The sequence below is a fragment of the Coffea arabica genome, chromosome 2e, assembly GCF_036785885.1.
Source record: "Coffea arabica cultivar ET-39 chromosome 2e, Coffea Arabica ET-39 HiFi, whole genome shotgun sequence".
Lineage (NCBI taxonomy): Eukaryota > Viridiplantae > Streptophyta > Magnoliopsida > Gentianales > Rubiaceae > Coffea > Coffea arabica.
Window position 1 is genome coordinate 56,005,435 of NC_092313.1, and position 21,073 is coordinate 56,026,507.

Genomic DNA, 21,073 nt, shown 5'->3' on the forward strand with positions numbered 1-21,073 from the left:
GATGTAATTGGTGAGCCTACTACCTATTCAAAGACAGTTTCTTATGATGATTCTACTAAATGGTTGATTGTGATGAATGAAGAAATTGAGTCTCTCCATCGAAATGGAACTTGGATTCTTTTGAAATCACCTCCAGATAAAAAAATTGTTGGATGCAAATGGGTCTTCAAGAAGAAAGAAGGTATTCCAGGGGTTGAAGATGTAAGGTATAAAGTACGATTGGTTGCAAAGGGTTATAGTCACGTACAAGGTGTTGATATTAATGAAGTATTTTCACCTATTGTTAAGCATAGCTCTATTCGTATTTTGCTTACTTTAGTTGCCATGTATGATTTGGAGTTGGAGTAGCTTGATGTTAAGACAGTTTTCTTGCATGGTGAACTTGAAAAGAAAATTTATATAAAACAATTTCAGGCATTTGAAATTGAAGAAAAGAAAGACCATATTTGTTTGTTAAAGAGATCCTTATATGGATTGAAACAGTTTCCAGGACTATGGTATAAGAGCTTTGATACTTTTATGTTGGGTCATGGTTATTCAAGGAGTATGTATGATAGTTGTGTTTACTTCTGAAAGTTAGATGATGGTTCTTTCATTTATTTGCTACTTTATGTTGATGACATGCTCATTGCTGTCAAGAATTTATCAGAAATTCACATTTTGAAGTTGTGGTTAAGTAGTGAATTTGAAATGAAACATTTGGGAGCAGCTAAAAAAATTCTTGGCATGGAGATCAAGAGAGACCGATGAGTTGAAAAGTTATTCTTGACCCAAGAAAATTATCTTGAGAAAGTTTTGGAGAAATTTGGTATGAAGGATACTAAACCTGTGACTACTCCTCTTGCTAATCATTTTTGACTATCTGCTACTCAATTACTACAGTTAGTTAAAGAGGAAGACTATACGGCACAAGTTCCTTATTCAAGTGCAGTCGGCAACATTATTTATACAATGGTTTGTACTCGTCCAGATATTGCACAAGCAGTCAGTGTGGTTAGCAGATATATGTCTTGTCCTGAAAAAACACATTGGCAGGCTGTGAAGTGGATTCTCAGATACTTGCGAGGGACTTTAAACTGTTGTTTGGAGTTTGGGAAAATTAATGACACTTTAATTGATTTTGTAGACTCGACCATATCGGGGATCTTGACAAAAGAAAATCACTTTCAAGTTACGTATTCTGCATTGGTGGTTGTGCAATTAGTTAGAAAGTTACTTTACAACCTGTTGTAGTTTTATCTACTACGGAAGTAGAATATATGTCCATGACCGAGGCAATCAAAGAAGTTTTGTGGTTGAAGGATTTTTTTGGTGAGTCCAGTCTACATCAAGGTATTACTACTATTTACTGTGATAGTCAAAGTACCATTCATTTGATTAAAGACCAGACGTATCATGAGAGGACGAAGCACATTGATGTGAAATTTCATTTCATTCGAGATACTATTACTAAGGGAAAAGTTATTGTTCAGAAAATCAGTACCAATGAGAATCTTACTGACATGTTCACGAAACCTCTTCTAGTTTACAAGTTCAAACAATGCTTGGACTTGATTGGTGTTCGTTGTTGGTGATTCAGGCCAATTGGGGCTTATGTGAAGAAGGTAGAGCAGATTTGTTATTGTCGATGTTGGGGACACGCCAAGATGGAGATTTGTTAAAGTGGCTTTGTCCCACATTGCCTTTTGCATAAGGGAATCTTTCCCTTAGTTGCCTATAAATATAGTGGGTCTGTGATGGAATTAAGTGCACCAAACAAAGAGAGTTTAGTGGGCTATTTGGACCATTAGGTCATTAAGTCTTTTGTTTAGTAAAATATTTTGCACTCTATTGTGTTTTAAGTATTAGGTGTTTTGGGTCTAGGAACACTTTTCTAAGACATTTTTGTACTCTCTTCTTCATAGTAAAATATTGCACCTCCTCCACCCGTAGATGTAGGTCAATTTGACCGAATCATGTAAATTCCTGTATTCCTATTTTACTTATTTTTGCTTTGTTATTTGTCTTTTGAGGTTGTCAAAAATTCTTTCGTCAATTTCCTAAGACCAGACTTAGCATTATTCTCGATCACTTCAACTCGACCTCCAAAAGAAGTGAAGCCCAGATCAAGATACCTACCTTCTATAATTTCAGCTACCTTCACTCTTTTTCACCATCAACCACTTTGAATTTTTCTTTGCAACTGAAATTGCCTAGTTCATTTTATTGGCACATAATCATGAAACTAATATTAATATGATGCACTCAAACATGTATTTACATACAAGTAGATGGGCTTGAACGAAGTTACCACTTACTAATTTGCCTATCTGTTGAAGTAAAAAAACAAGACAAAGGTTAATACGAACCTTGTAAGAAATTTTGTGAAAAAAGTTGTATATGTGGCACCAATGGATGTTCAAATATTTTTTAAGAAAAATGAATATAGTTTGGGTCAGATCCTACTTTTTTATGGATAAAAATGAATATGGATTGGATCATTTATTTAACAACAAATAGGATTTAACTTTTTATCCTTAATAGAATGACCATGTCAGGTTACATGATGGATTCAAGATAAAAATTGTAAAAACCTAAGTTGGAATCAAATTTTACTAATTTGATTTTATAAGGGGTGTAAAGATATCATTTTAAAAGTGAAGGACAAAAAAATCATTTGACGAAATGTAAGAGACATTTTAAATGATTTTTTCATAAAATTTTAAATAAATCTTATATGCACTAACAGTATATACATTATCACTGTTACATGTATGATATATATCCAAAATTTTAATTTCGAGTTCAAATTCAAACACATTAGTTATCATCCAAAGCTGATGATGTGTATAAAAGATTGATCTTAAAATTATTGGGATAATACTATAAAAATAAACATATTTCATGATAAAATTTAGCATCTCCAAAGTTTTAATAACTTCATCTACCTCCCTTAGAATGACATTTTATGTGACATTGAAAGACCTTTTGAGTAAAAGTAAGATTATAAAATGTATATGAGTAAAGAGATTATATTATCATTCCATTACTACCCCTATGCCATCGTATTTATGAATTTCATAACTGAAATTAAAAAGCCAAATAAAGTTGAAAATCTAAGAATAATAATTTATAACATTGCACCAATAAATAGCAACTTGAAGATCGTTACTATAATGATTACTTTTGATAGCTTACTACACTAGTGTTAGGATTCAAACACGAAACAAACAACTATTAAGATATCAAGTACACAATAATTTAATGATAAACAAACCACAAGTATAAAAGATAAACGACACAATATTTAACGTGGTTCAACTCCACCATTGAGTCTACATCCATGTAGAGAGATCTGTTCTTTATTATGAGAGAAAAACCGTATGCAAGAAAATAACTTGAACCCAAACCTGACCATTGTATACCATCTCTCATCTTCCAAGAACCCTCTCTCACAACCCATGCATCGGACTACATGTAGCCCTTATGTGCTCTTGTGTGTTTCTTTGTAATATGTCAATCAATCTATTTATAGATAATATTATTTGGCCAAAACTTAAATAATAACAAGAAATCAATTCTAAATCCTAAACTTGTACATAATAGCAAATAACTTCTAATCCTAAACAAAATAGGAAATTCCTTGACTACTACTTCAAGTAACTAAAACCAATTAGAAAACTAGTTATTTTCACACAAAACAAGAAACCTGCCTAAAAGAAATTAAGCCAATTTCCTAATAAATCTCCACCTTGACGAAAATTTGTTTTAGCAACCGTTTGCCTTCAACTACCAAATAATATGGTACCGAACTACACATCCGAATCAATACAATTCTGACATCAAATTGATTCAATCGGCAAATGAACATGTGTAGTTACCCGGAATCCAGCCCCCAACTGACTAGTGAGAAGGTGCCTCAATTCACTATTTCTCTTTGCAGGATTTCTTCTCACCATCACTTGCAACTCGGGATCCCCTTCTGTGAGCTCTAACCCTAATCATTGAGGCAATCAAGTGGTAAAATCACCATACTTCTTCCCATTCTCAGGACTATCTCGCCACATGTGGTTTTCAAGACTCTACCTAAAACGAAAAACTCGTAACTGTCAGTCTTCTAGTGTATGGAAATTACATCTCTTTATTTTTTTGGAATATGTACCATACCATCCAAAGAACATAACCGAAATTTAAAAACCACCGGGATGAAGTATAACCATTAGAGGTGTGAGAAAGTCTCTACTGATTCATGTCCAAAATCAATATTAGACTCCACCTTTTCCTCAACCCTTGAATCACCTACCTAAATTCACCGTCAAGTATCTCCATGCTTTTCGACTTTCCATTCTTCACCGTCAATGCTTCTTGCCAAGCGATTGAAACAAGGATAGCACCCATTAAATTATTCAATTTGTAATAGCTACCGATCCACTTGATCTCAATAGTTAACTTGGATCCAATCTTGAATAACCAAACTCTTGATCCAACCATTCAATTTATTGGGATCCAAGTGCTTGTGAGCAGCACAATCTCACAACCAAGTTCTGATACTACTTGTTAGGATCCAAGTACGAAACAAACAACTATTGAGATATCAAGTACACAATAATTAATGATAAACAAACCACAAGCATGAAAGATAAATGATACACAATATTTAATGTGGTTCCACTCCACCATTGATCCTACATCCACGGATAGAAACCCGTTATTTATTATAAGAGAAAAATTCTATACAATAATACAACTTGAACCCAACTCCAATCCTTGTATACCATCTCTCATCTCTCAAGAACCTTCTCTCACACCCTATGTATAAAGCTACATGTCACCCTTGTATGCTCTTGTGTGTCTCTTTGTAGTATGTCAACCTATCTATTTATAGATAATATTATTTGGTCAAAACCCAAAGAATAACAGGAAACCAGTTCCAAATCCTAAACTTATACAGAATAGGAAATAACTTCTAATCTTAAACAAAATAGAAAATTTCTTGGCTACTATTGCAAGTAACTAAAATCAATTAGAAAACTAGTTATTTTCATACAAAACAAGAAATTTGCCTAAAAGAAATTAAACCAATTTCCTAACAAATAGCATAAAAAGGGTGAAATATAAGGTCAAAAATTTAGCAGCAAATAGGGATATGGAAAAGTTGTAGGAAGAACATTGATAGCATAATATGCCAAATTCAAACACTAGAGAGAGGTCTTATAATTCACCAATAGCATTCAGCATAAAGAATTGGCATTGTAGCTAGAATTGCAAGATGGCAATTAGTATTTTCGAAACAAATAAGAATCTAGTTAAGCTGTATTTTAGTTGTGCAAATTGCAACTTTTTTCAAAACCCATGCTTTCCTTATATATGCACAAAAAAATAGCAGCATTTACATTCCTATTATTCTCTCTTCAAACTTTTTAGCCTAAAAATTATGTTTCTTTTCCTAGCTTTTTTTTTCCTTCAAAAGGCATATCCAAATTGTAAGGATAACATTAGTACCAAATTGGTCATTTAGTACATTTTAGGGATGACTTTTTTTAAATTGAACTACCAGACCAATTTGGTTAGAATTAAATATTTTGAGGACTATATTTATCTTAACCAGACAAAAAAGAAAATCAAGTAGTTGGTTGTCATATTTTAGATATAAAAAAAAAATGATACCTCAGAATTTATTCGTAATTTCTAGGATATGTTCAAAGGATTCAGAAACTAACTACCAAAGGACATACAGTATATAGAATCTGAATTAAGGAACACTTTATGGGATGTAATGGAATCCTCTCCTGAAACCTCTAGTAACAAAACCCCTAAGTCTCCTCAACTCATCCCACCATAACCCGCCACCCTAGCCTACTACTCCAAGACCCCATCTCTATGACTCTGTCAACCATCTTCACGTTTACTTCAACTAACTCCTCTTCTCATCCCTACCTCTATCATTTATCGCCAGTTTCTACCCATTCTCACTTTCATTCGGACAATCCCACCATGATATCTTACAAGGAGAAACTTATTCAAACTTTCCAGCATGTGCTCTAACTAGAGTGACTAGACTAGCTTGACAAAGACATTATCCTAGGCTTCGACATACTTGTATTGAACAACTCTCTGAACCTTAAAGTTGAGCCTCCCATATTTGTCACAAAAGAGGACTACGCCCGTGTATAGAAACCTTAGAAGAATGTAGTAATTATCAAACTAATGAATTCCTCTCTCAGCATTACCCGGCAAACAAAACACCGTGCTGGTTGTGGCCTCTTTAGGGAAGCTTTCAACTCTTTTCCTCGGTGAGGGTTTTTTTGTGGCGTGCTTCTAGTTATCGGAAAACCTGTGACAGCCCCACCTTCCCCTAAGGCGAACCAAAGAGTTCGGCGGACCGCCTGCCCAACTCTCGCCGGGACTCAATCGTTCACTTCAACCCTCAAACAAAACCAGAATAAACCCACAAGAATAAACATAACAACGATCCAAAACTTAAAGCAAAACTTATATACATTACTATCTCAAAAGGGAGTACAAACATCGAATATACAAAAGTTATCAATTCACCACACATCCAGTCCGTGCCCAGCACTAGGGCGAGAACCATTACAAAATCAAAGAGCTAGACCAAGCTAGTCTATACCAAGCTCTCATCCTTGCGTGCCTTCCCCTGTTAAGGAAAACAAAACTAAAGGGATGAGCTAAAAGCTCAGTGAGGTTCCGAACACATAATCAAATAATCAATCCAATACATTAAACATAGAGCATCAATAATTCAAGAAACATTTATAATGGAAAGCGATATTAACACATACATTAAAAGGATACGGGCTCACAAGGAGCCATAAATTCGTTCGTTTGTTCGTTCTCCTGACATTTCCCCTTATTCCTCCATTCTTTTGAAAATGCATTTTTGAAAGTAAAATCCTCGTTTGTTCTTTCGTCACCCCCTCCTAGAAATTGGCCAGGCTCCACCAACCTACAAGGTAATACTCGAGTATACCAAACGTTCACCCAGGTCACCAAATCGCCCGACCGAGTCCGCTTCTAGCTCGAGTCGATCGGCAACAAGGGCAAGGGCCCAGTTCAGCCAAAAGGCTTACATTCATGCGCAACTAGTATTTCAACATTTAATCATTGAAAATTTCATGTTTCATTTAGGTCGAGCGCGGTAAAGTACACGCTCGTCTAGAAAACTCGTTTTGGAAATCCTTGAAAGCACTTAACACATTATCAAACAAGAACACAAGTCATGAAGTCAAGAAAAATATAGCAAACAAGGAACACTCACCTATTTAAGCAAAATAATGCCCAAAGTATCCTCCCGGATAACACTCTCAATCGCCAAGAAACCCTAATAATAGCCAAGAGAAAATATTACAGTTAAACCCCTCCAAATTTTAAGTGAACCAAAGAAAATCTGAATAACTACTAGTACAAAGTATAAGTATAGTTTTGAAAGTGAAAAGAGTACATTTAAACCAAAGGCTATGAATAAAATATTTGTAAAACTTATGCTTGCTCGTAAAACTTTGAAATCTCCATTTAAGTCGAAGTGACAAAGAAAACGTACTCCGAGCAGTCATTATTTTATTTCTCAAGGGTATAAATTCAGCCAAGTCCTTACTCAAGTTGCAAGTATAGTTCTCTAGTTCTCGAGCGTAAATTTGGGCAGCACGCCCTTTGTATTTACCTAATTTTCCAGCCATTTTTGGCTTCATTATTTTTCTCAGCCAATCCCAAGGTCATACACAATATTCTAACTTCAATAGCCGTCCAATAGGCTCAAGACAATACAAGGACAAAAATCAACTAACAACAAGTGCGGAAATCAAGTTTAACAAGAGACAGATTTGATAGAGTTTTGCGTAACGGACACAACCGAAGCTACGCTTATCAGATTGGAGTGTAACTTTAACCATTTCGAAGCTAAGATGAAGGCCTACAACTTTCATGAAGATCAGTTAGTCAAATTTCCAGTGTAACCTGGTCAAATTCCGAATTTACAGAGCCAACTATACGGCTAATTAACCGCACTGCACTAGAATGGTCAGATCTCAGTCTACCAAGGTCCGTTTAAGGTGTTCTTGTAGGTGTTAAAAAGCTAAGACAGAGTACTAAAACTTTCATGTTTTGGCAAATGGCTAAATCAGCACGGATCCTAGTGAATAAACACAGTCAATTGGATGAACTGTCCAAAATGGTTCACTGGAAATATCCTAGGGAAACGAGGGTATTTTGGTCTTGTCACAGGCTACATTGCTCCGATTGGGTTGAAATTTTGTAGGTAACTATAAAATACCATTCTATACAACTTTCATGTTTTATTCCAAGCCTTGGGAGCTTAATCGGTTTAGTTTTCTTTCTTTCTCACTTGGCAGCTCAAACTCAAGATGAAGGAAGGTGGTTTTCTTGCTCTCTCTTTCCCTTTCTTGTCTCGGACAACCAGCAGAAATATGGAGAAGAAAGATGCAAAATGGAGGATAAAAAGGTAAGATAAGTCATTTGGTCAATGGTCCTTAAGTGGCCAACAAGTGGCTTCACCACCACCACTCATTTTTCTTTTCTCTTTCCTTACATTTGGTCCACATTTTTGGTCAAGGCTAGCTGGAAATGAGGGGGATATTTTGCTCAAATATTAATGAGCTTGTATGGTAAGAAAGTGGTGATCAAGTGGTGTGTTCAATCAGTAGTGCACGGTATCCGTCGGTTCGCACCGTTTTTCCTTAATTCACGCGTACTAGGGTTTTTACTTCCTATTCACTAACTTTTTATCATTGCTTCTAATCACATATTATTTATCACCTAAAAGTCACTCTTAAGCACCAAATTTGATCCTCGCACCGCACCGGATAATTACACTATGGAAAAACGTGAAAACCCTAACTTGCTCCAATCTTGAAAACGAAAAGTGAAACCTTGCTTTCTAGGTTCATTTGCACTTATTATGGAATGATTGGGTAGTAGGGCTATAATAAATGAATAATTTCCAAATAAAAGGATATTTTTGAGAAAAATATGAGGGTTTTACAATTTCACAAATTGAATTTAGGGTTTCGGTTGAAATATGAGAAATTTAAGAAAACGGTCAATCACAAGTGAAACTAGGGTTTCGCTTAGACTTTTAGGGTTTCTAGTCTTTTAAAACAAAACAAGGTTTTAAATCAAACCCTAAAGAAATAACTTTAGTATTTTCTTTAAAACAAAATAATAGTTTAAAACAAAATAAACTAAAGAAACCGTAATATCCTCTTGAGACTAAACAAAAATAGCATTCTAAAAGTTGGGGTATCACAAAACCATCATATGGTTTTCCTAGAGGGATCTCGGTTCCTTCATGAGAACTGCCTTCACATTCCAAAATGGGAGCCACAGTGATACGAACTCGACCCAACAAGAACTTGTCTTGAAGAACCGAATCGATCAGGCAGCGGAAGGATCTATCTTGACCAGGTTATAGAACAATAACTACCTTGCTAGACCTAAAGAAAACCCGTCTCTAGAAACCTAGTGGATTGGTTATTGGCTTGAAAGAACAAGATGATGTGATCATCTTGCCTTGAACACCACAAGTATCCAAGCTAAATACTTGATATAATTCAAGAAGAAACTCAAGGTCCATCAAGGAACTCCATAAAAGGAGACAACTCTCTTTTTATTAATTCATCTTCAATATCATGTGCCTGAATAGTTAAATAAAGTTGGCTATTTATAGCCTTACAAGACTCAAAACCCTAATCTAAATTAGAAACAATACAAGCTTCCTTATTTGACTTGACACAACTTCTTAAATAAATTTGGAAGCAATTAACTACTTTCCTAAAACTCTAATTCAATTAGAATAGGAAACTAACTGACTCAATTGGCTTAACTATGGTCAACATGACCTTAGCCTTTATTTCCCTTAATAACTCAAGACTAACTAACAAGTATTGCTAGAAACTTACTTAAATAAATAACAAGAAACAAGCATGACAAATCTTCACCCAAAAGAAAAAGTACAGTCTTGGAACATGTCACTCAAATGTCTAATATCTTCTATGATGGTGCCAATTGGTGTTTCACCCAAGCCTGTCTTGTATATTGTTTCAATGGCAGCTTTGCAATCAGTTTGCATTTCAACTCTTCGCCATCCAGCTTCTCTAGCCATCAGCAGGCCTTGTCGGAGTGCATCTGCCTCTTCCATTTCCGCTCCACCACTGCTATACTTCCTGATGCCTCTTGCTTGGACAATGTTTCCATCACTATCTCTCGCTATCATTCCTAACCCAACTCCTGCTGATTTAGTAGGAATCGCGGCATCAGTGTTTATCTTCACTACCCCTGCGTCTGGTGGCCTCCATTGATGGTTTTGCATTTGGTGACTCGTTCCTGTCCTGTGTTTTTTGTCATTCTCTATCTGCTCCTCTTGGAACTCCAACCATTCATTCTTTGCAGTTTCTAGTATGGCCATGTACTCTCCATATTTCCCTTCAAACTGTCGAGCATTCCTAGCCTTCCAAATTTGCCAGATGATGTCTGCTGTTAAGGTGATGTGGTCTTCTCCTCTTTGTCTGCTCCAGATATAATCAGTATTTGAATGGTACTTGTCAGGATCGAAGACAACCAAGTGGAAGAGATAAACAATGTATAGATCACAAACGTAACAATAAGTAAATAGAAAGGAAAGAATTGCAAACCAATTAACTACCCAACTCCTCCTGAGTTTGTAGATTAATTCAAATAAGCTTCTTCAAGTTGATGAATTACAATCACTCTTGCGTACAAAGGAAGGTTCACCTCTTCTTTGCCCCGAACACCCCTCGGTCAAGTCAGGAGGTTTTACTATCCCTCAGGACAACCCTCACAGAGCTACACTCATGAAGTATTCACTCACAAATAAAAAGCTTACAATGAACCTCACACCACTAAAACTACAAATCTTCTTTGAAGAGTATTTTCTCACTAAAATCACTCTAGATCTTTTGTATCTTCAGTGTACAAAAGTTGTTTAAAGTATCTGACCAACCACTATTTATATAGGACCAAGAAAGTATCTCATTAATGTTTCCAACGGATAGAAAGTAGATGAAGAGTCAACTAGCCGTTGGAGTGTCGGACGTCCGATAGTCCTGTTTTTTGTGTCCGATAGTAGACAGTGAGTTTAAGAGATTTTTTCAATTCTTTCGGACGTCCGGTGCAAGCTCTTTGTGCGTCCGACAGCAAACAAAGAGATTTGAGAAATTATCTTGTTTCTATCGGACGTCCGGTGGAGACATATTCAGCGTCCGATCGTTTCGTCGACTTTGAAGGATCCTATCGGATGTCCGATGCTTGCATCCGATCGAGGTCAGTGATCCAGGGGAAATGTCTTATTTTCTTCGGACGTTCGGTGGTGGAGTTCCTCATGCGTCCGAAGTTATGCAATGATTATTGGACGTCCGATCCAAGCGTCCGACAGCTTTCAGCAGCCTTTGTCCCTTTCAATTGCATTTGATCTTTGAGTCTGATTGCTGCATAACTGAAAGTATTTCTAGAAAAGATATTAGTATTATCCATTTGTTTTGTAAACATCAAAAGTTAGGAACCAGGGTCAATAGTACTAAAATGGGTCTAGCTCATATTTATCCTGCTCATATTAGTCCTATGACAAACATAGAATTGTTTGGGTATAGGCCCATATCTTTTAGTTCATTTGAATCCTGCCAAATTCTGTCTATTTGCAATGTCTACCTAATATGCTCTCATCTGCTCCATCTCAGAATCTTGCCTTTGCAGCAAGGTTCACCTCTCAATTTCCCTTCAAAATAGTGATTAAAGACTGCAAACATATGTCTGGACTTTCATTTGCATAAGTAATTATAAGATACTCTGTCACATTGGCTAGGAAAGCTACCAATCTTAGGAAAGAGGGGATGAAAATCCTAGTGGAGATAATCTTTAGACAGAACGCTAAAGGCTATTAACCTAAAGAATGATAACTCAATGTGGCGATCCATTCTTCCTTCATGAACCAGAGCAGGATTAAGATTGTCCTCAATGTTGATAGTGAAGATGATATTCTTGCTACCATAGTTACTTTGGACTCATTATTATTATCATTGGTATCTGGAAGTCTAGTCTCATGTTTAGAAGAACTCTATCTTTGTCTTGTTAAATCTATAGTACAATCTACTTCTTTCACCACAATAATTGATCTCTATGATATCTGCATAAATAACCTTCTTAACTTTGTATTATCCTCCATAATAGTAAAGTCAAGATTATATATATCATATTGAAGAAATTGACGATGGCTATTATCGTTCTACTCTTACCCATGTTAGGTGGTCCAAAAAAGAGGTAGCCCCTCTTCCATGGCTTCCTAAGCTGTTTATAATAGTTTCGATTCAAGAAAGTTGAGACTTCATGCAACTATAGGTTGTATTCTTGTGACGACCCCACCTTTTCCTAGGGCGTACCCTAAGGTATCAGCAGTCCATCTACCCAATTCTCGCCAGGACTCATTAACAAAGCTCAAATTATCAAACTCACATGTCCAAACTCACCACAAGATACACTAAATACAACTAATACATAAAGTTGTCTGTCGAGCAACTTAAAAGACAAAATAGAGTTTAAACTTACAAAAAACATTCAAAATAATATAGTACTCTAATCACTTAGTCTAACTAAAACAAAAGCTAAGTGTTAATCCTCGAATCACGAACCAATCCTGCTAAGGAAAACAAAAGGAAAGGCATGGACTTGCGCCCACAATGAGGTCTAAGAAAGACATGCAATCTAAGAAAGCAATTATTTCACATTTTCAAGTCAGTGGGAAACATAAACAAGAAGTAACATATACGCACATTAATAAAATCAATGTGTCAATCATTAAGGATACTAAGCACTGGCGAACCACTCGATTAATAATTAAGTCAAATAGTTGACACTCCGTCAACTTTCATGTCCTTGTAGAATCACCACTTCACACCACTCCGTCCACCTTTCACCCCCTACCGGGCCTGTACACCACAAAATTTTAGGGATTGGTATTATTCGAATATACCCAGTAGAGTATGGATCCAACACATATATACTACCCAAGGTTAGTTAATCGAGTCGACCAATCCTTGCCGGCTTGACCTCGAATAACTAGCCATTGGGTTTTTGGATCCCTCACATATAATTAATATCATATCATATTCACTTTTAGCAATAACAATTTAGTAGGATAGAGTGCGATAAAGTACATGCTCGCCTGTTCATAAACAAGTTCAAAAATGACAGTTCATAGTCATATCATATTTCTCAAACTCATTGACATATCAAGCATATATATATAGTGCTACCATGCACTTAGAACACTCACCAAATAGCACTTAAGCGTCCACAAAAGGATCGTCTGCACGTTCAGTTTGCAACACTAGTAGACAAATACAACATATAAGTGAACCTTTTGTGTTCACCAATTCAATTCACTTAAACACGAAAGCTTTGTTTTCAAATTGGTCAACTTTAGTGTTCTAGACACTTCAACCCATTCAAACTTTCAAATAGACAATTCAGGTAAAAAAAAACAAGGTACAACTTTCCATTAGAGCAAAATCATTTCAAAAGTTTGGATAAGACTTTCCAATCCTACAATAGTTTTCTATCAAGCAAATCATAGTAAAAGTCCACTTTTTCAATTACTTACATTCGTAGTTTTTGTCCTAAAATCATCTAACAAACAAGGATCAAAGCTTAATAAGGTTTCTTGAATTAAACCAACCAAAACTTCATTAAAACAAAGATCCAAAGTCAACTCAGTCCATAAAACTGTCAACCACTAAACTTTGGAGGAAATCTTACTTTTCTCCCTTTTGACTTCAAAATTTTGATCCAAAATCATTATACATACCAAGATCAAAGTCCAATAGAACCTTTTGAGCTAAATTCCACCCAAAAACAGTTTTTAAAATAGAAAATTAAAGTTAGAGTTTTAGCTCACAAATTCGGCCAGCTTAGGCCATTTTTTCCAGCTTTTGCAACTTTATTTTTTCCGACCAGATAACCCACACCACCACTTTATTCTCTTACAAATTTTTCAACATATTTCAACCAACATACGTAGAGTCAAGTACCATCAAATTTCCTAAAAATTTTCCAGCATAAGTGTACAAACAAACCACAAATTCAATGAAGGTAAAGCTGAAAATTTGTCCATGATAAATGGCCATCTAAACAGAAATTTCAGCATATATGTACTCCAATTTTTACCAACAATTCACCATAAATCATACTCAAATCCTAACGGGTTTCATTAATCATTAACCCTAGAATCTCAAGAGACAAGAATCCACCAAATTTTTGCCAAATATATCAATATCTAAGCATACCAAGATCATTAAAGCATCTAGTACCAAATTTTCATAAAACTTTCAAATCCACCATAGGTTTTTCATAAATACCATAAATCTACCAAGATCTAATCCAAAATTGCTTGAAAAGCAAAAGAATGAAATAATATAGCCACTTATGTGACTACCCCACTTCTCCTTAGGACGAACCCTAGGGTTTCGGCGGGCCGCCTGCCTAACTCTCGCCAAGGCTCAATACGTGTCAAATTTAAACATAAAGGTAATCAACCAATAATAAAAGTCAGTATAAAGAAAAGCCGCTTCCTTATATAATCATTTGACTCTTACATCACAAAGTTTTCAAAAGGTACATCAAATTTTTCCAAAATACAACCACCATAGTCGGCTAATCAATTACATCCATAATTGTACCAAAATAAAGTCAAGACAGTTTCTCCAAAATCTTTCCATTTCGAGCCCCTGTTAAGGAAAACAAACTACGGGAGTGAGTTAGCGCTCAGTGAGGCCAAAAAAAACATGCAAACAAATAAGTTCAAGTAGCAATGAAACTTATACAAAAGGAATAGCCATAAAATTCAAGTTATTCACAAGAAAAAGTAAAAACACAATCAATAAATATACGGAAGCTCTCAGGAGCTAACTTCCACAGTTTGGCCAAGGCCTTCTGTGACAGCCCCACCTCACCCTAAGGCGAACCAAAGGGTTCGGCGGACCGCCTGCCCAACTCTCGCCAGGACTACGGAGTCGATTCACACAAACCCAACATAGTACGCGCGATAGGATCCAAAGAAAACGAACAATCGGAAACTACATATATTTACATTGGAGTCTTGAACAAATTAACATACAGTGCAATCCGAGATATTCATACTACACAAAATACAATTAGGGCTTCGTTTTCAAAAGAGCTTAACAACATGACATATATACTAGCTTGACCCTTTTCTTCCAAAACCGTGATTTCCAAGTTTGTCCCCTGTAAGGAAAACAAAGGTAACAGAAAGGGGTGAGCTTGCGCTCAATGAGGTACCAAACATATAGGGGTAAAATCATGGCTTTCACGTTTAACCAATCAGATACATATACCAGATATAAAGGAAAGCAGTTAGACACAGTGATTCAAAGAGAAAGGATACAAGTGGCTCTCAGGAGCTAGATTTCCATTTGCAGTACTTGATCCGAACCCGTTGATTCTCCGTCAACGTAAATAGAACCAACATGTCCGTAGACCCCACTTTACACCAATTTTCCGTCCACCAAACATACCCCTACCGGGCCCGAACGCCGAACAGGAACAGTAATGCTAATACTCGAGTATACCGGAATCAAGAGTATCAATACCCAAAGATTCTCAGAACAGACTACCGTGGTTCGTTATCTAATCAACCTGACCCTTGCCGCCCCGACTCGAGTAACTAGCCACAGGTGTTGAGCTCAAAGGTCACAGAAAGGTCGTTGGATACCAACCTCCAAATGACGTCCGAACAGACTCAGATACAGATAACAGATTATACACAATAAATAGGCATACAGACAGACAGTAGATATACAGATAGACAAGAGAATGAGTGTGATAAAGTACACCCTCGTCTTAAACAGAATAAACAGATAGTACAGTCATTCAGATTACAGATTGCAAGTGCAGAAATCAAGTTAAGTAACAAATGAGGGGAGTGGTACACTCACCGGTTCCAGTTCAGATACTTCAAAAGTTTTTAACCACGAAACCCTAAAATAGTCAAGATAAAACAATAATTACTATATATAAAACAGAAAAATTACTAACAAATAAAAAATCCATCAAAACTCTACCTTTAACCATAAAACATACCACAAAGCAACATATTTAGCCACTAAAGCCACTAATTTAACATTATTAAGGACAAAGGAAGAAGCTCTTAGTAACTCACCTTACAACTCAAGAAAGATTGCAACTTAACACCTTTTCTTCTCAAACCACTTCACCACTCTCCTTAATCCTACCAAGAGAAAGGTTTTTATGGAGCAAATCAAAGTTTTAACAGTTGGTTTACAAGATCAAAGCAAGGAATGGAAGGAATAAGTGAAGATTTTCTTTCTTTTTTTTTTCTTGTGAAGCTCGGCCAAGATGCTCAAAGAATGAAGATGATTGTTGACCAATTTTGGGTTTTAGTAAAGTTAGTGAATAGTGGTCAAAATCCAAGAACCAACCATGTCGCGACACCTAGCACCTTTTGAGTTAAAACATATCCTTTTGTCTCTTCAAGATTAATCCAACTAAATAACCTCTAACTATCTTTTAACACCTAGTAAATTAATCCATGTATACAAAACTTAACCTAATTGGCCGAATTTCTCTCACTTAACGCACTAGCGGGTCCCACGTCCACTATACACTCCAAACTTAATATGAACTAACTTATATCAGAAAAATATTTTAAAAACTCTATTCACTTATAAAATGTCTGGAAAAATCAATATAATAAGGTATAATGAAGAAAATGCATAGGAGAAAATAAAATAAATTAATATAAAAATAAGAAAAATTTACGAGTCCTCACACTCTCTCCCCCTTAAAGAAATTTCGTCCTCGAAATTTCCTTACCACTAGGATCTCTTAAAGTATTAATTAAACGGCGGATCGTACCTTCTACATCCTCAGACGAATCAGGGACCTGATGTTGCTCTAGGGAATACACCCGAGCCAGTACCTTCGATCCAGTCTCTTCCCCTTTCGATTGGCCAGGGTTAGTTTTAGTTGGTTGCTGGGTCTCTTTTCCTTTTCGCAATCGAATTGGGCAGTCAGCAATCCGATGATCAACACTTCAACATCACAGACACTTTCCTTCTTTCTTCCAACAATTCCCTTCCGTATGATTTGGCCCTCCGCAATATCCACAGGGACCACGAGTAGCAGAGACCGAACCTCTCGATGAGACACCACTTGACACCCCCAGCTGTCGTACTCCCCCGTTTCCCTTTCCAATCTTAGGGGGTGTACTTTTACCCTCTTGCCAGGAAATCCCCTTTTCTTGGCTTGGAAGTTTCTCACCTGTAACCTCGCATTTTCAATCCGCTGGGCTTTCTCCACAGCATCACTAAAGGCGCTAAGTTGGGCTACAGTCAGGTCCTTCTGAATCTTAACATTTAAGCCCTGGACAAAACGCCTTATCCGTCTTTGTTCAGTTACAATCAGTTCGGGCGCAAACTTTGATAACCGAGTAAATTGACTCTCATACTCGGCTACTGTCTGAGTTCCCTGACGAATCCGAATGAATTCATCTTCCTTCTTTTCTTGGATTAAGGGAGGGAAAAACTTGGCGTAGAATTCCCTCATGAAGTTTGTCCACGTCCTCGGTGTTTGTTCCCTTTCCCATTTCATTCGAATTACGTTGCACCAAGAACAGGCGGCTCCCTCCAGTTGGAAGACAGCAAACGTGACCTGTCTCTCCTCGGTATAGTGTAAAACTGTAAAAATGTCTATCATTTTCTCCAACCACCTTTCAGCCACATCTGGATCGGGTCCTCCAAGGAATTTCGGTGGAGAGAACTTTTGAAATCTTTCAAGGGCTCTATCCTCGCCCTCTATATGGTTTCCAGGTTGAGGTTTAGGGTTTTGGCCCTGGTGTTCCACTACATGGGCTAGCAGATCGGCCATGCGCTGGATAGCAGCGGCTACTTGAGTATTTGGATCAACCCTAGGTTCAAGAGTTGGTTCAGGTATTGGTTCCCAGTTACCCCTTTCATTCGAGGGTTGCTTACGTCCGCGCCCACGACCTCGTCCACTACGAGTACCCTCCATTGGTCTCGATTGTGGGTTTGGTTTGCAATATTAGTGATTCTTGCGGGATGTCTCGACTTGATTGGTACAAGATGGAATGTCGAGGACGACATTCTTTTAAGGAGGGGAGTTTGTGACGCCCCGAGAGAATAAGAGTGAGAACCCGGAAATTTTCTAATTTTCTAGGGTTTATTTTTTTATCGCCCGCCTTTTCTACATTTTCTTGATTAGAAAAATTCCCCAGATAAAGTTTATGAGCAAAGATAGTTTTAAAATGATTTTTCTAGTATCGGTTAGTTTTTGAGAAATTAAGAGCGTATTTGAACGTGGGACCCGCAAGTGCGGTAAATGCATTATATTTTTGACAACTTGTTGGAATTTTGTATTAAGTGATATTATTTTACAAAGTGTTAAGATATTTGTATTGGAGAGACAAAAAGATAAGTTTTAAACCTAAAGGGTGACAAGTGTCACCTTCCTATTCAACCTTGACTTTGACCATTATTTCTTACCTTTACTAATACTCAATTTTGACCCAAAAAGCACCTAAATTTCTGCAAGCTTGGCCGAACCTCTTGGAGCACAAATACAAGAAGAAAGCCTTCAACTCCAACTCCATTTCTTGCTCAATCTTGTGAATCAACCGTTAAACTTTCAAATTCCTCCACAAAAGTCACTTGTTTAGGAAGATTGAAGGTAGTGGTGGAGTGATTAGAGAAGGCAAAGGACTAAGCCATCAACTTTCTTGATATTTCAAGGTTCATGTCTAGCAATCCTTTCTTTGTTCTTGATTATGCTAAATTAGTGACTTGTGATGGCTAAAGAGATGGTTTTATGGATTATATCTTGGTTTTGGTTGAATTGATGAAATTTTATAATTATTGGGGATTTTTCTGTTTTCATATGGATATGATTGTGTGGTTATCTATGATGATTGGAAATGGTATATAATGACTCTAGGAGGTGGAAAAAGTGATTAATTACAATCAATTTCTGTTTTGGAAGGAAAAGTGGAAAACTAGGTTTCAATGTTCTTCATTCTGTCCGAATTTTTAGCTCATAGATAGAGGCCGAATTGGCCTTGTCTTAAAACATTAAAGTTGTAGGGAATGAAATTTTAGAGGTTCCTACAAAATTTCAGGTCAATCGGAGTAGTTTGGAATGAGAAAAGGTGAAATTACTATTGCTATTCTGGTTTTACCCGAATGTAAGAACTGCGCCTGTAATTGGTTGTTTTGGTCAGGATTGCTTCCGAATTGGTTGCTGAGGTCTTCTGATGAAATTTATCCCTGTTTCTTATCTTTCAGCTGGTTTTGGAATTTCTGGATTTGGACTTGGATAGCCTGTTTTATGATGTTTCCGCTAGAATGCGTTCTGTGAATCTGTTTTTGTGATTCTGGTATGGTATCTTACATTTTTGACCTGGTTACACTCGAAACTGGCTTGAGTGACCTTCTGTAATATTGTAGCCCTATCTCTTAGCTTCGAAATGGTGTATCTTGTACCTTCATCCGACCATCGTAGTACCTTTGGTGCCATTACCGCAAAATGACGTCAAAACCTATTTTTCTGGTTTTGAGCTTAACTTTCGTTTCCGGACTTTTCCCTAGCTTGACTTGTACTTGTCTTACTCGGAGCTTGCTGAATGGCTATTGGATGAACTTGTTGTTGTGGGTGTACCTTTGGGTTTGAATGAGAAAAATAATGAAGCCATGATGGCTGGAAAAGTTAGCAAATTCAGGGGAAGTGCTGTCCGAACTTTGAAGGGATTTGTTTGCATTGAGTTTGTGATCTAAGACTTGGATTTGAGCAAGGCAATGTTATATGATGGATGGTTCCTGAGCCATGGAGGTGAGTGACCCTAAACTATTTCCAAAGTACTTGTGAAATGTTTCTTGCATTATGTACTCGATTGCATCTCATGCGTGCTTGCATGTGAATTCATGACATGATTTGGTTTCAATGAGTTCTGGGAAAGTCTTGTGCTGGACACCAACGTCTCCACCATTTTCGTGAGTTCGTGACATGACGGAGCAAATGGCTCCGGAGCTCAAAAAGGGGCTCCCTCCTAATGTTAATGTTAATGTTAAATGATCTATTTGAGCGTTGGGTGTTCAAGTGCTGTGATTTCACCGGCTCACGAGAGCACTAAACGTACATTTGATCTCTGAATCATGACATCATCGAAATGATCGAAATGCAACATTGTGAAATATATTTGTTTAATGATTTTCCTGGTTACTCGCTGAGCTTCTAGCTCACCCCAAAAATATTTTATTCCCCTCCACAGGGCTCAAGGCGAAGGAAGGACTTGTTGTGCTTATTCACGTGATTGGATGGCTTAGTTGGAATTGTTATATTTTGTACCGTTTGGATGTGGAATCATTTTATGTATAGTTGGAAATTGTTTCCGCTGCAATTGTGACATGTAATTATTGGAGAATTTGATGTAATATTTGAGTTTTATCTTGTATTTGTTTGAGGACTGTAGTGAGCGACTGAGTCCCGGCGAGAGTTGGGCAGGCGGCTTTCCGAACCCTCTGGTTCGCCTCAAGGGGAGGTGGGGCTGTCACACTAGTTCCTCAGGAAAAATATCTGGATACTTCTTTACTACTGGCATATCTTCCAACCTCACCTTGTCACTAGGAGTATTTATAAGAAAAGCCAAATACCCTCGATCTCTCTTACTCAACATCTTTTTAGCTCGAATTCCTGAAATAAGGGCGGATGAAGCTAGTCTATCATTTACATCCAATTTTAGGATTGCCTCTCCCGGAATACACAGTTCTACCGTTTTCGTCTTACAATTCAACTGAGTATAGTAGCGAGCTAACCAATCCATCTTTAGGATAACATCATACCCCTTAATTGCTAGGCCTATCAAATCGGCCAACAACTTCCACCCATCTACATTGTCTCAAATTCCACTCTTTCGGGAAAAATAAATACTTAAAACTCTTGGGATCAGTGAAAACCTTGAAAGTCGTTCCATATAAATAATATCTCTACCTTTCAAGACAAA

General features: G+C 37.0%; 1 protein-coding gene across 1 annotated transcript; it reads right to left on the bottom strand.

The window, feature by feature from the left end:
• Positions 1 to 9,949: 9,949 nt before the first annotated feature.
• On the bottom strand, positions 9,950 to 18,072 carry LOC140036352 (uncharacterized). The gene is made up of 3 exons (XM_072077725.1): positions 17,908 to 18,072; positions 17,330 to 17,424; positions 9,950 to 10,520 (listed from the first exon to the last, which is right to left on the bottom strand). The coding sequence occupies exons 1-3, from the start codon at positions 18,070 to 18,072 to the stop codon at positions 9,950 to 9,952; spliced, it is 831 nt and encodes a 276-aa protein (XP_071933826.1).
• Positions 18,073 to 21,073: the final 3,001 nt, after the last annotated feature.

Bases quoted from the DNA above. Each gene is read 5' to 3' on its own strand.
- LOC140036352 (XM_072077725.1), bottom strand. From the start codon at position 18,072: ATGGAGGGTACTCGTAGTGGACGAGGTCGTGGGCGCGGACGTAAGCAA. The intron at 17,425-17,907 runs GTAGTGGAACAC...CGTTTTGTCCAG, and splicing joins TGGCCGATCTGCTAGCCCAT to GGCTTAAATGTTAAGATTCA. The intron at 10,521-17,329 runs GTTACAGGTGAG...TATCTGGAGCAG, and splicing joins CAGCGGATTGAAAATGCGAG to ACAAAGAGGAGAAGACCACA.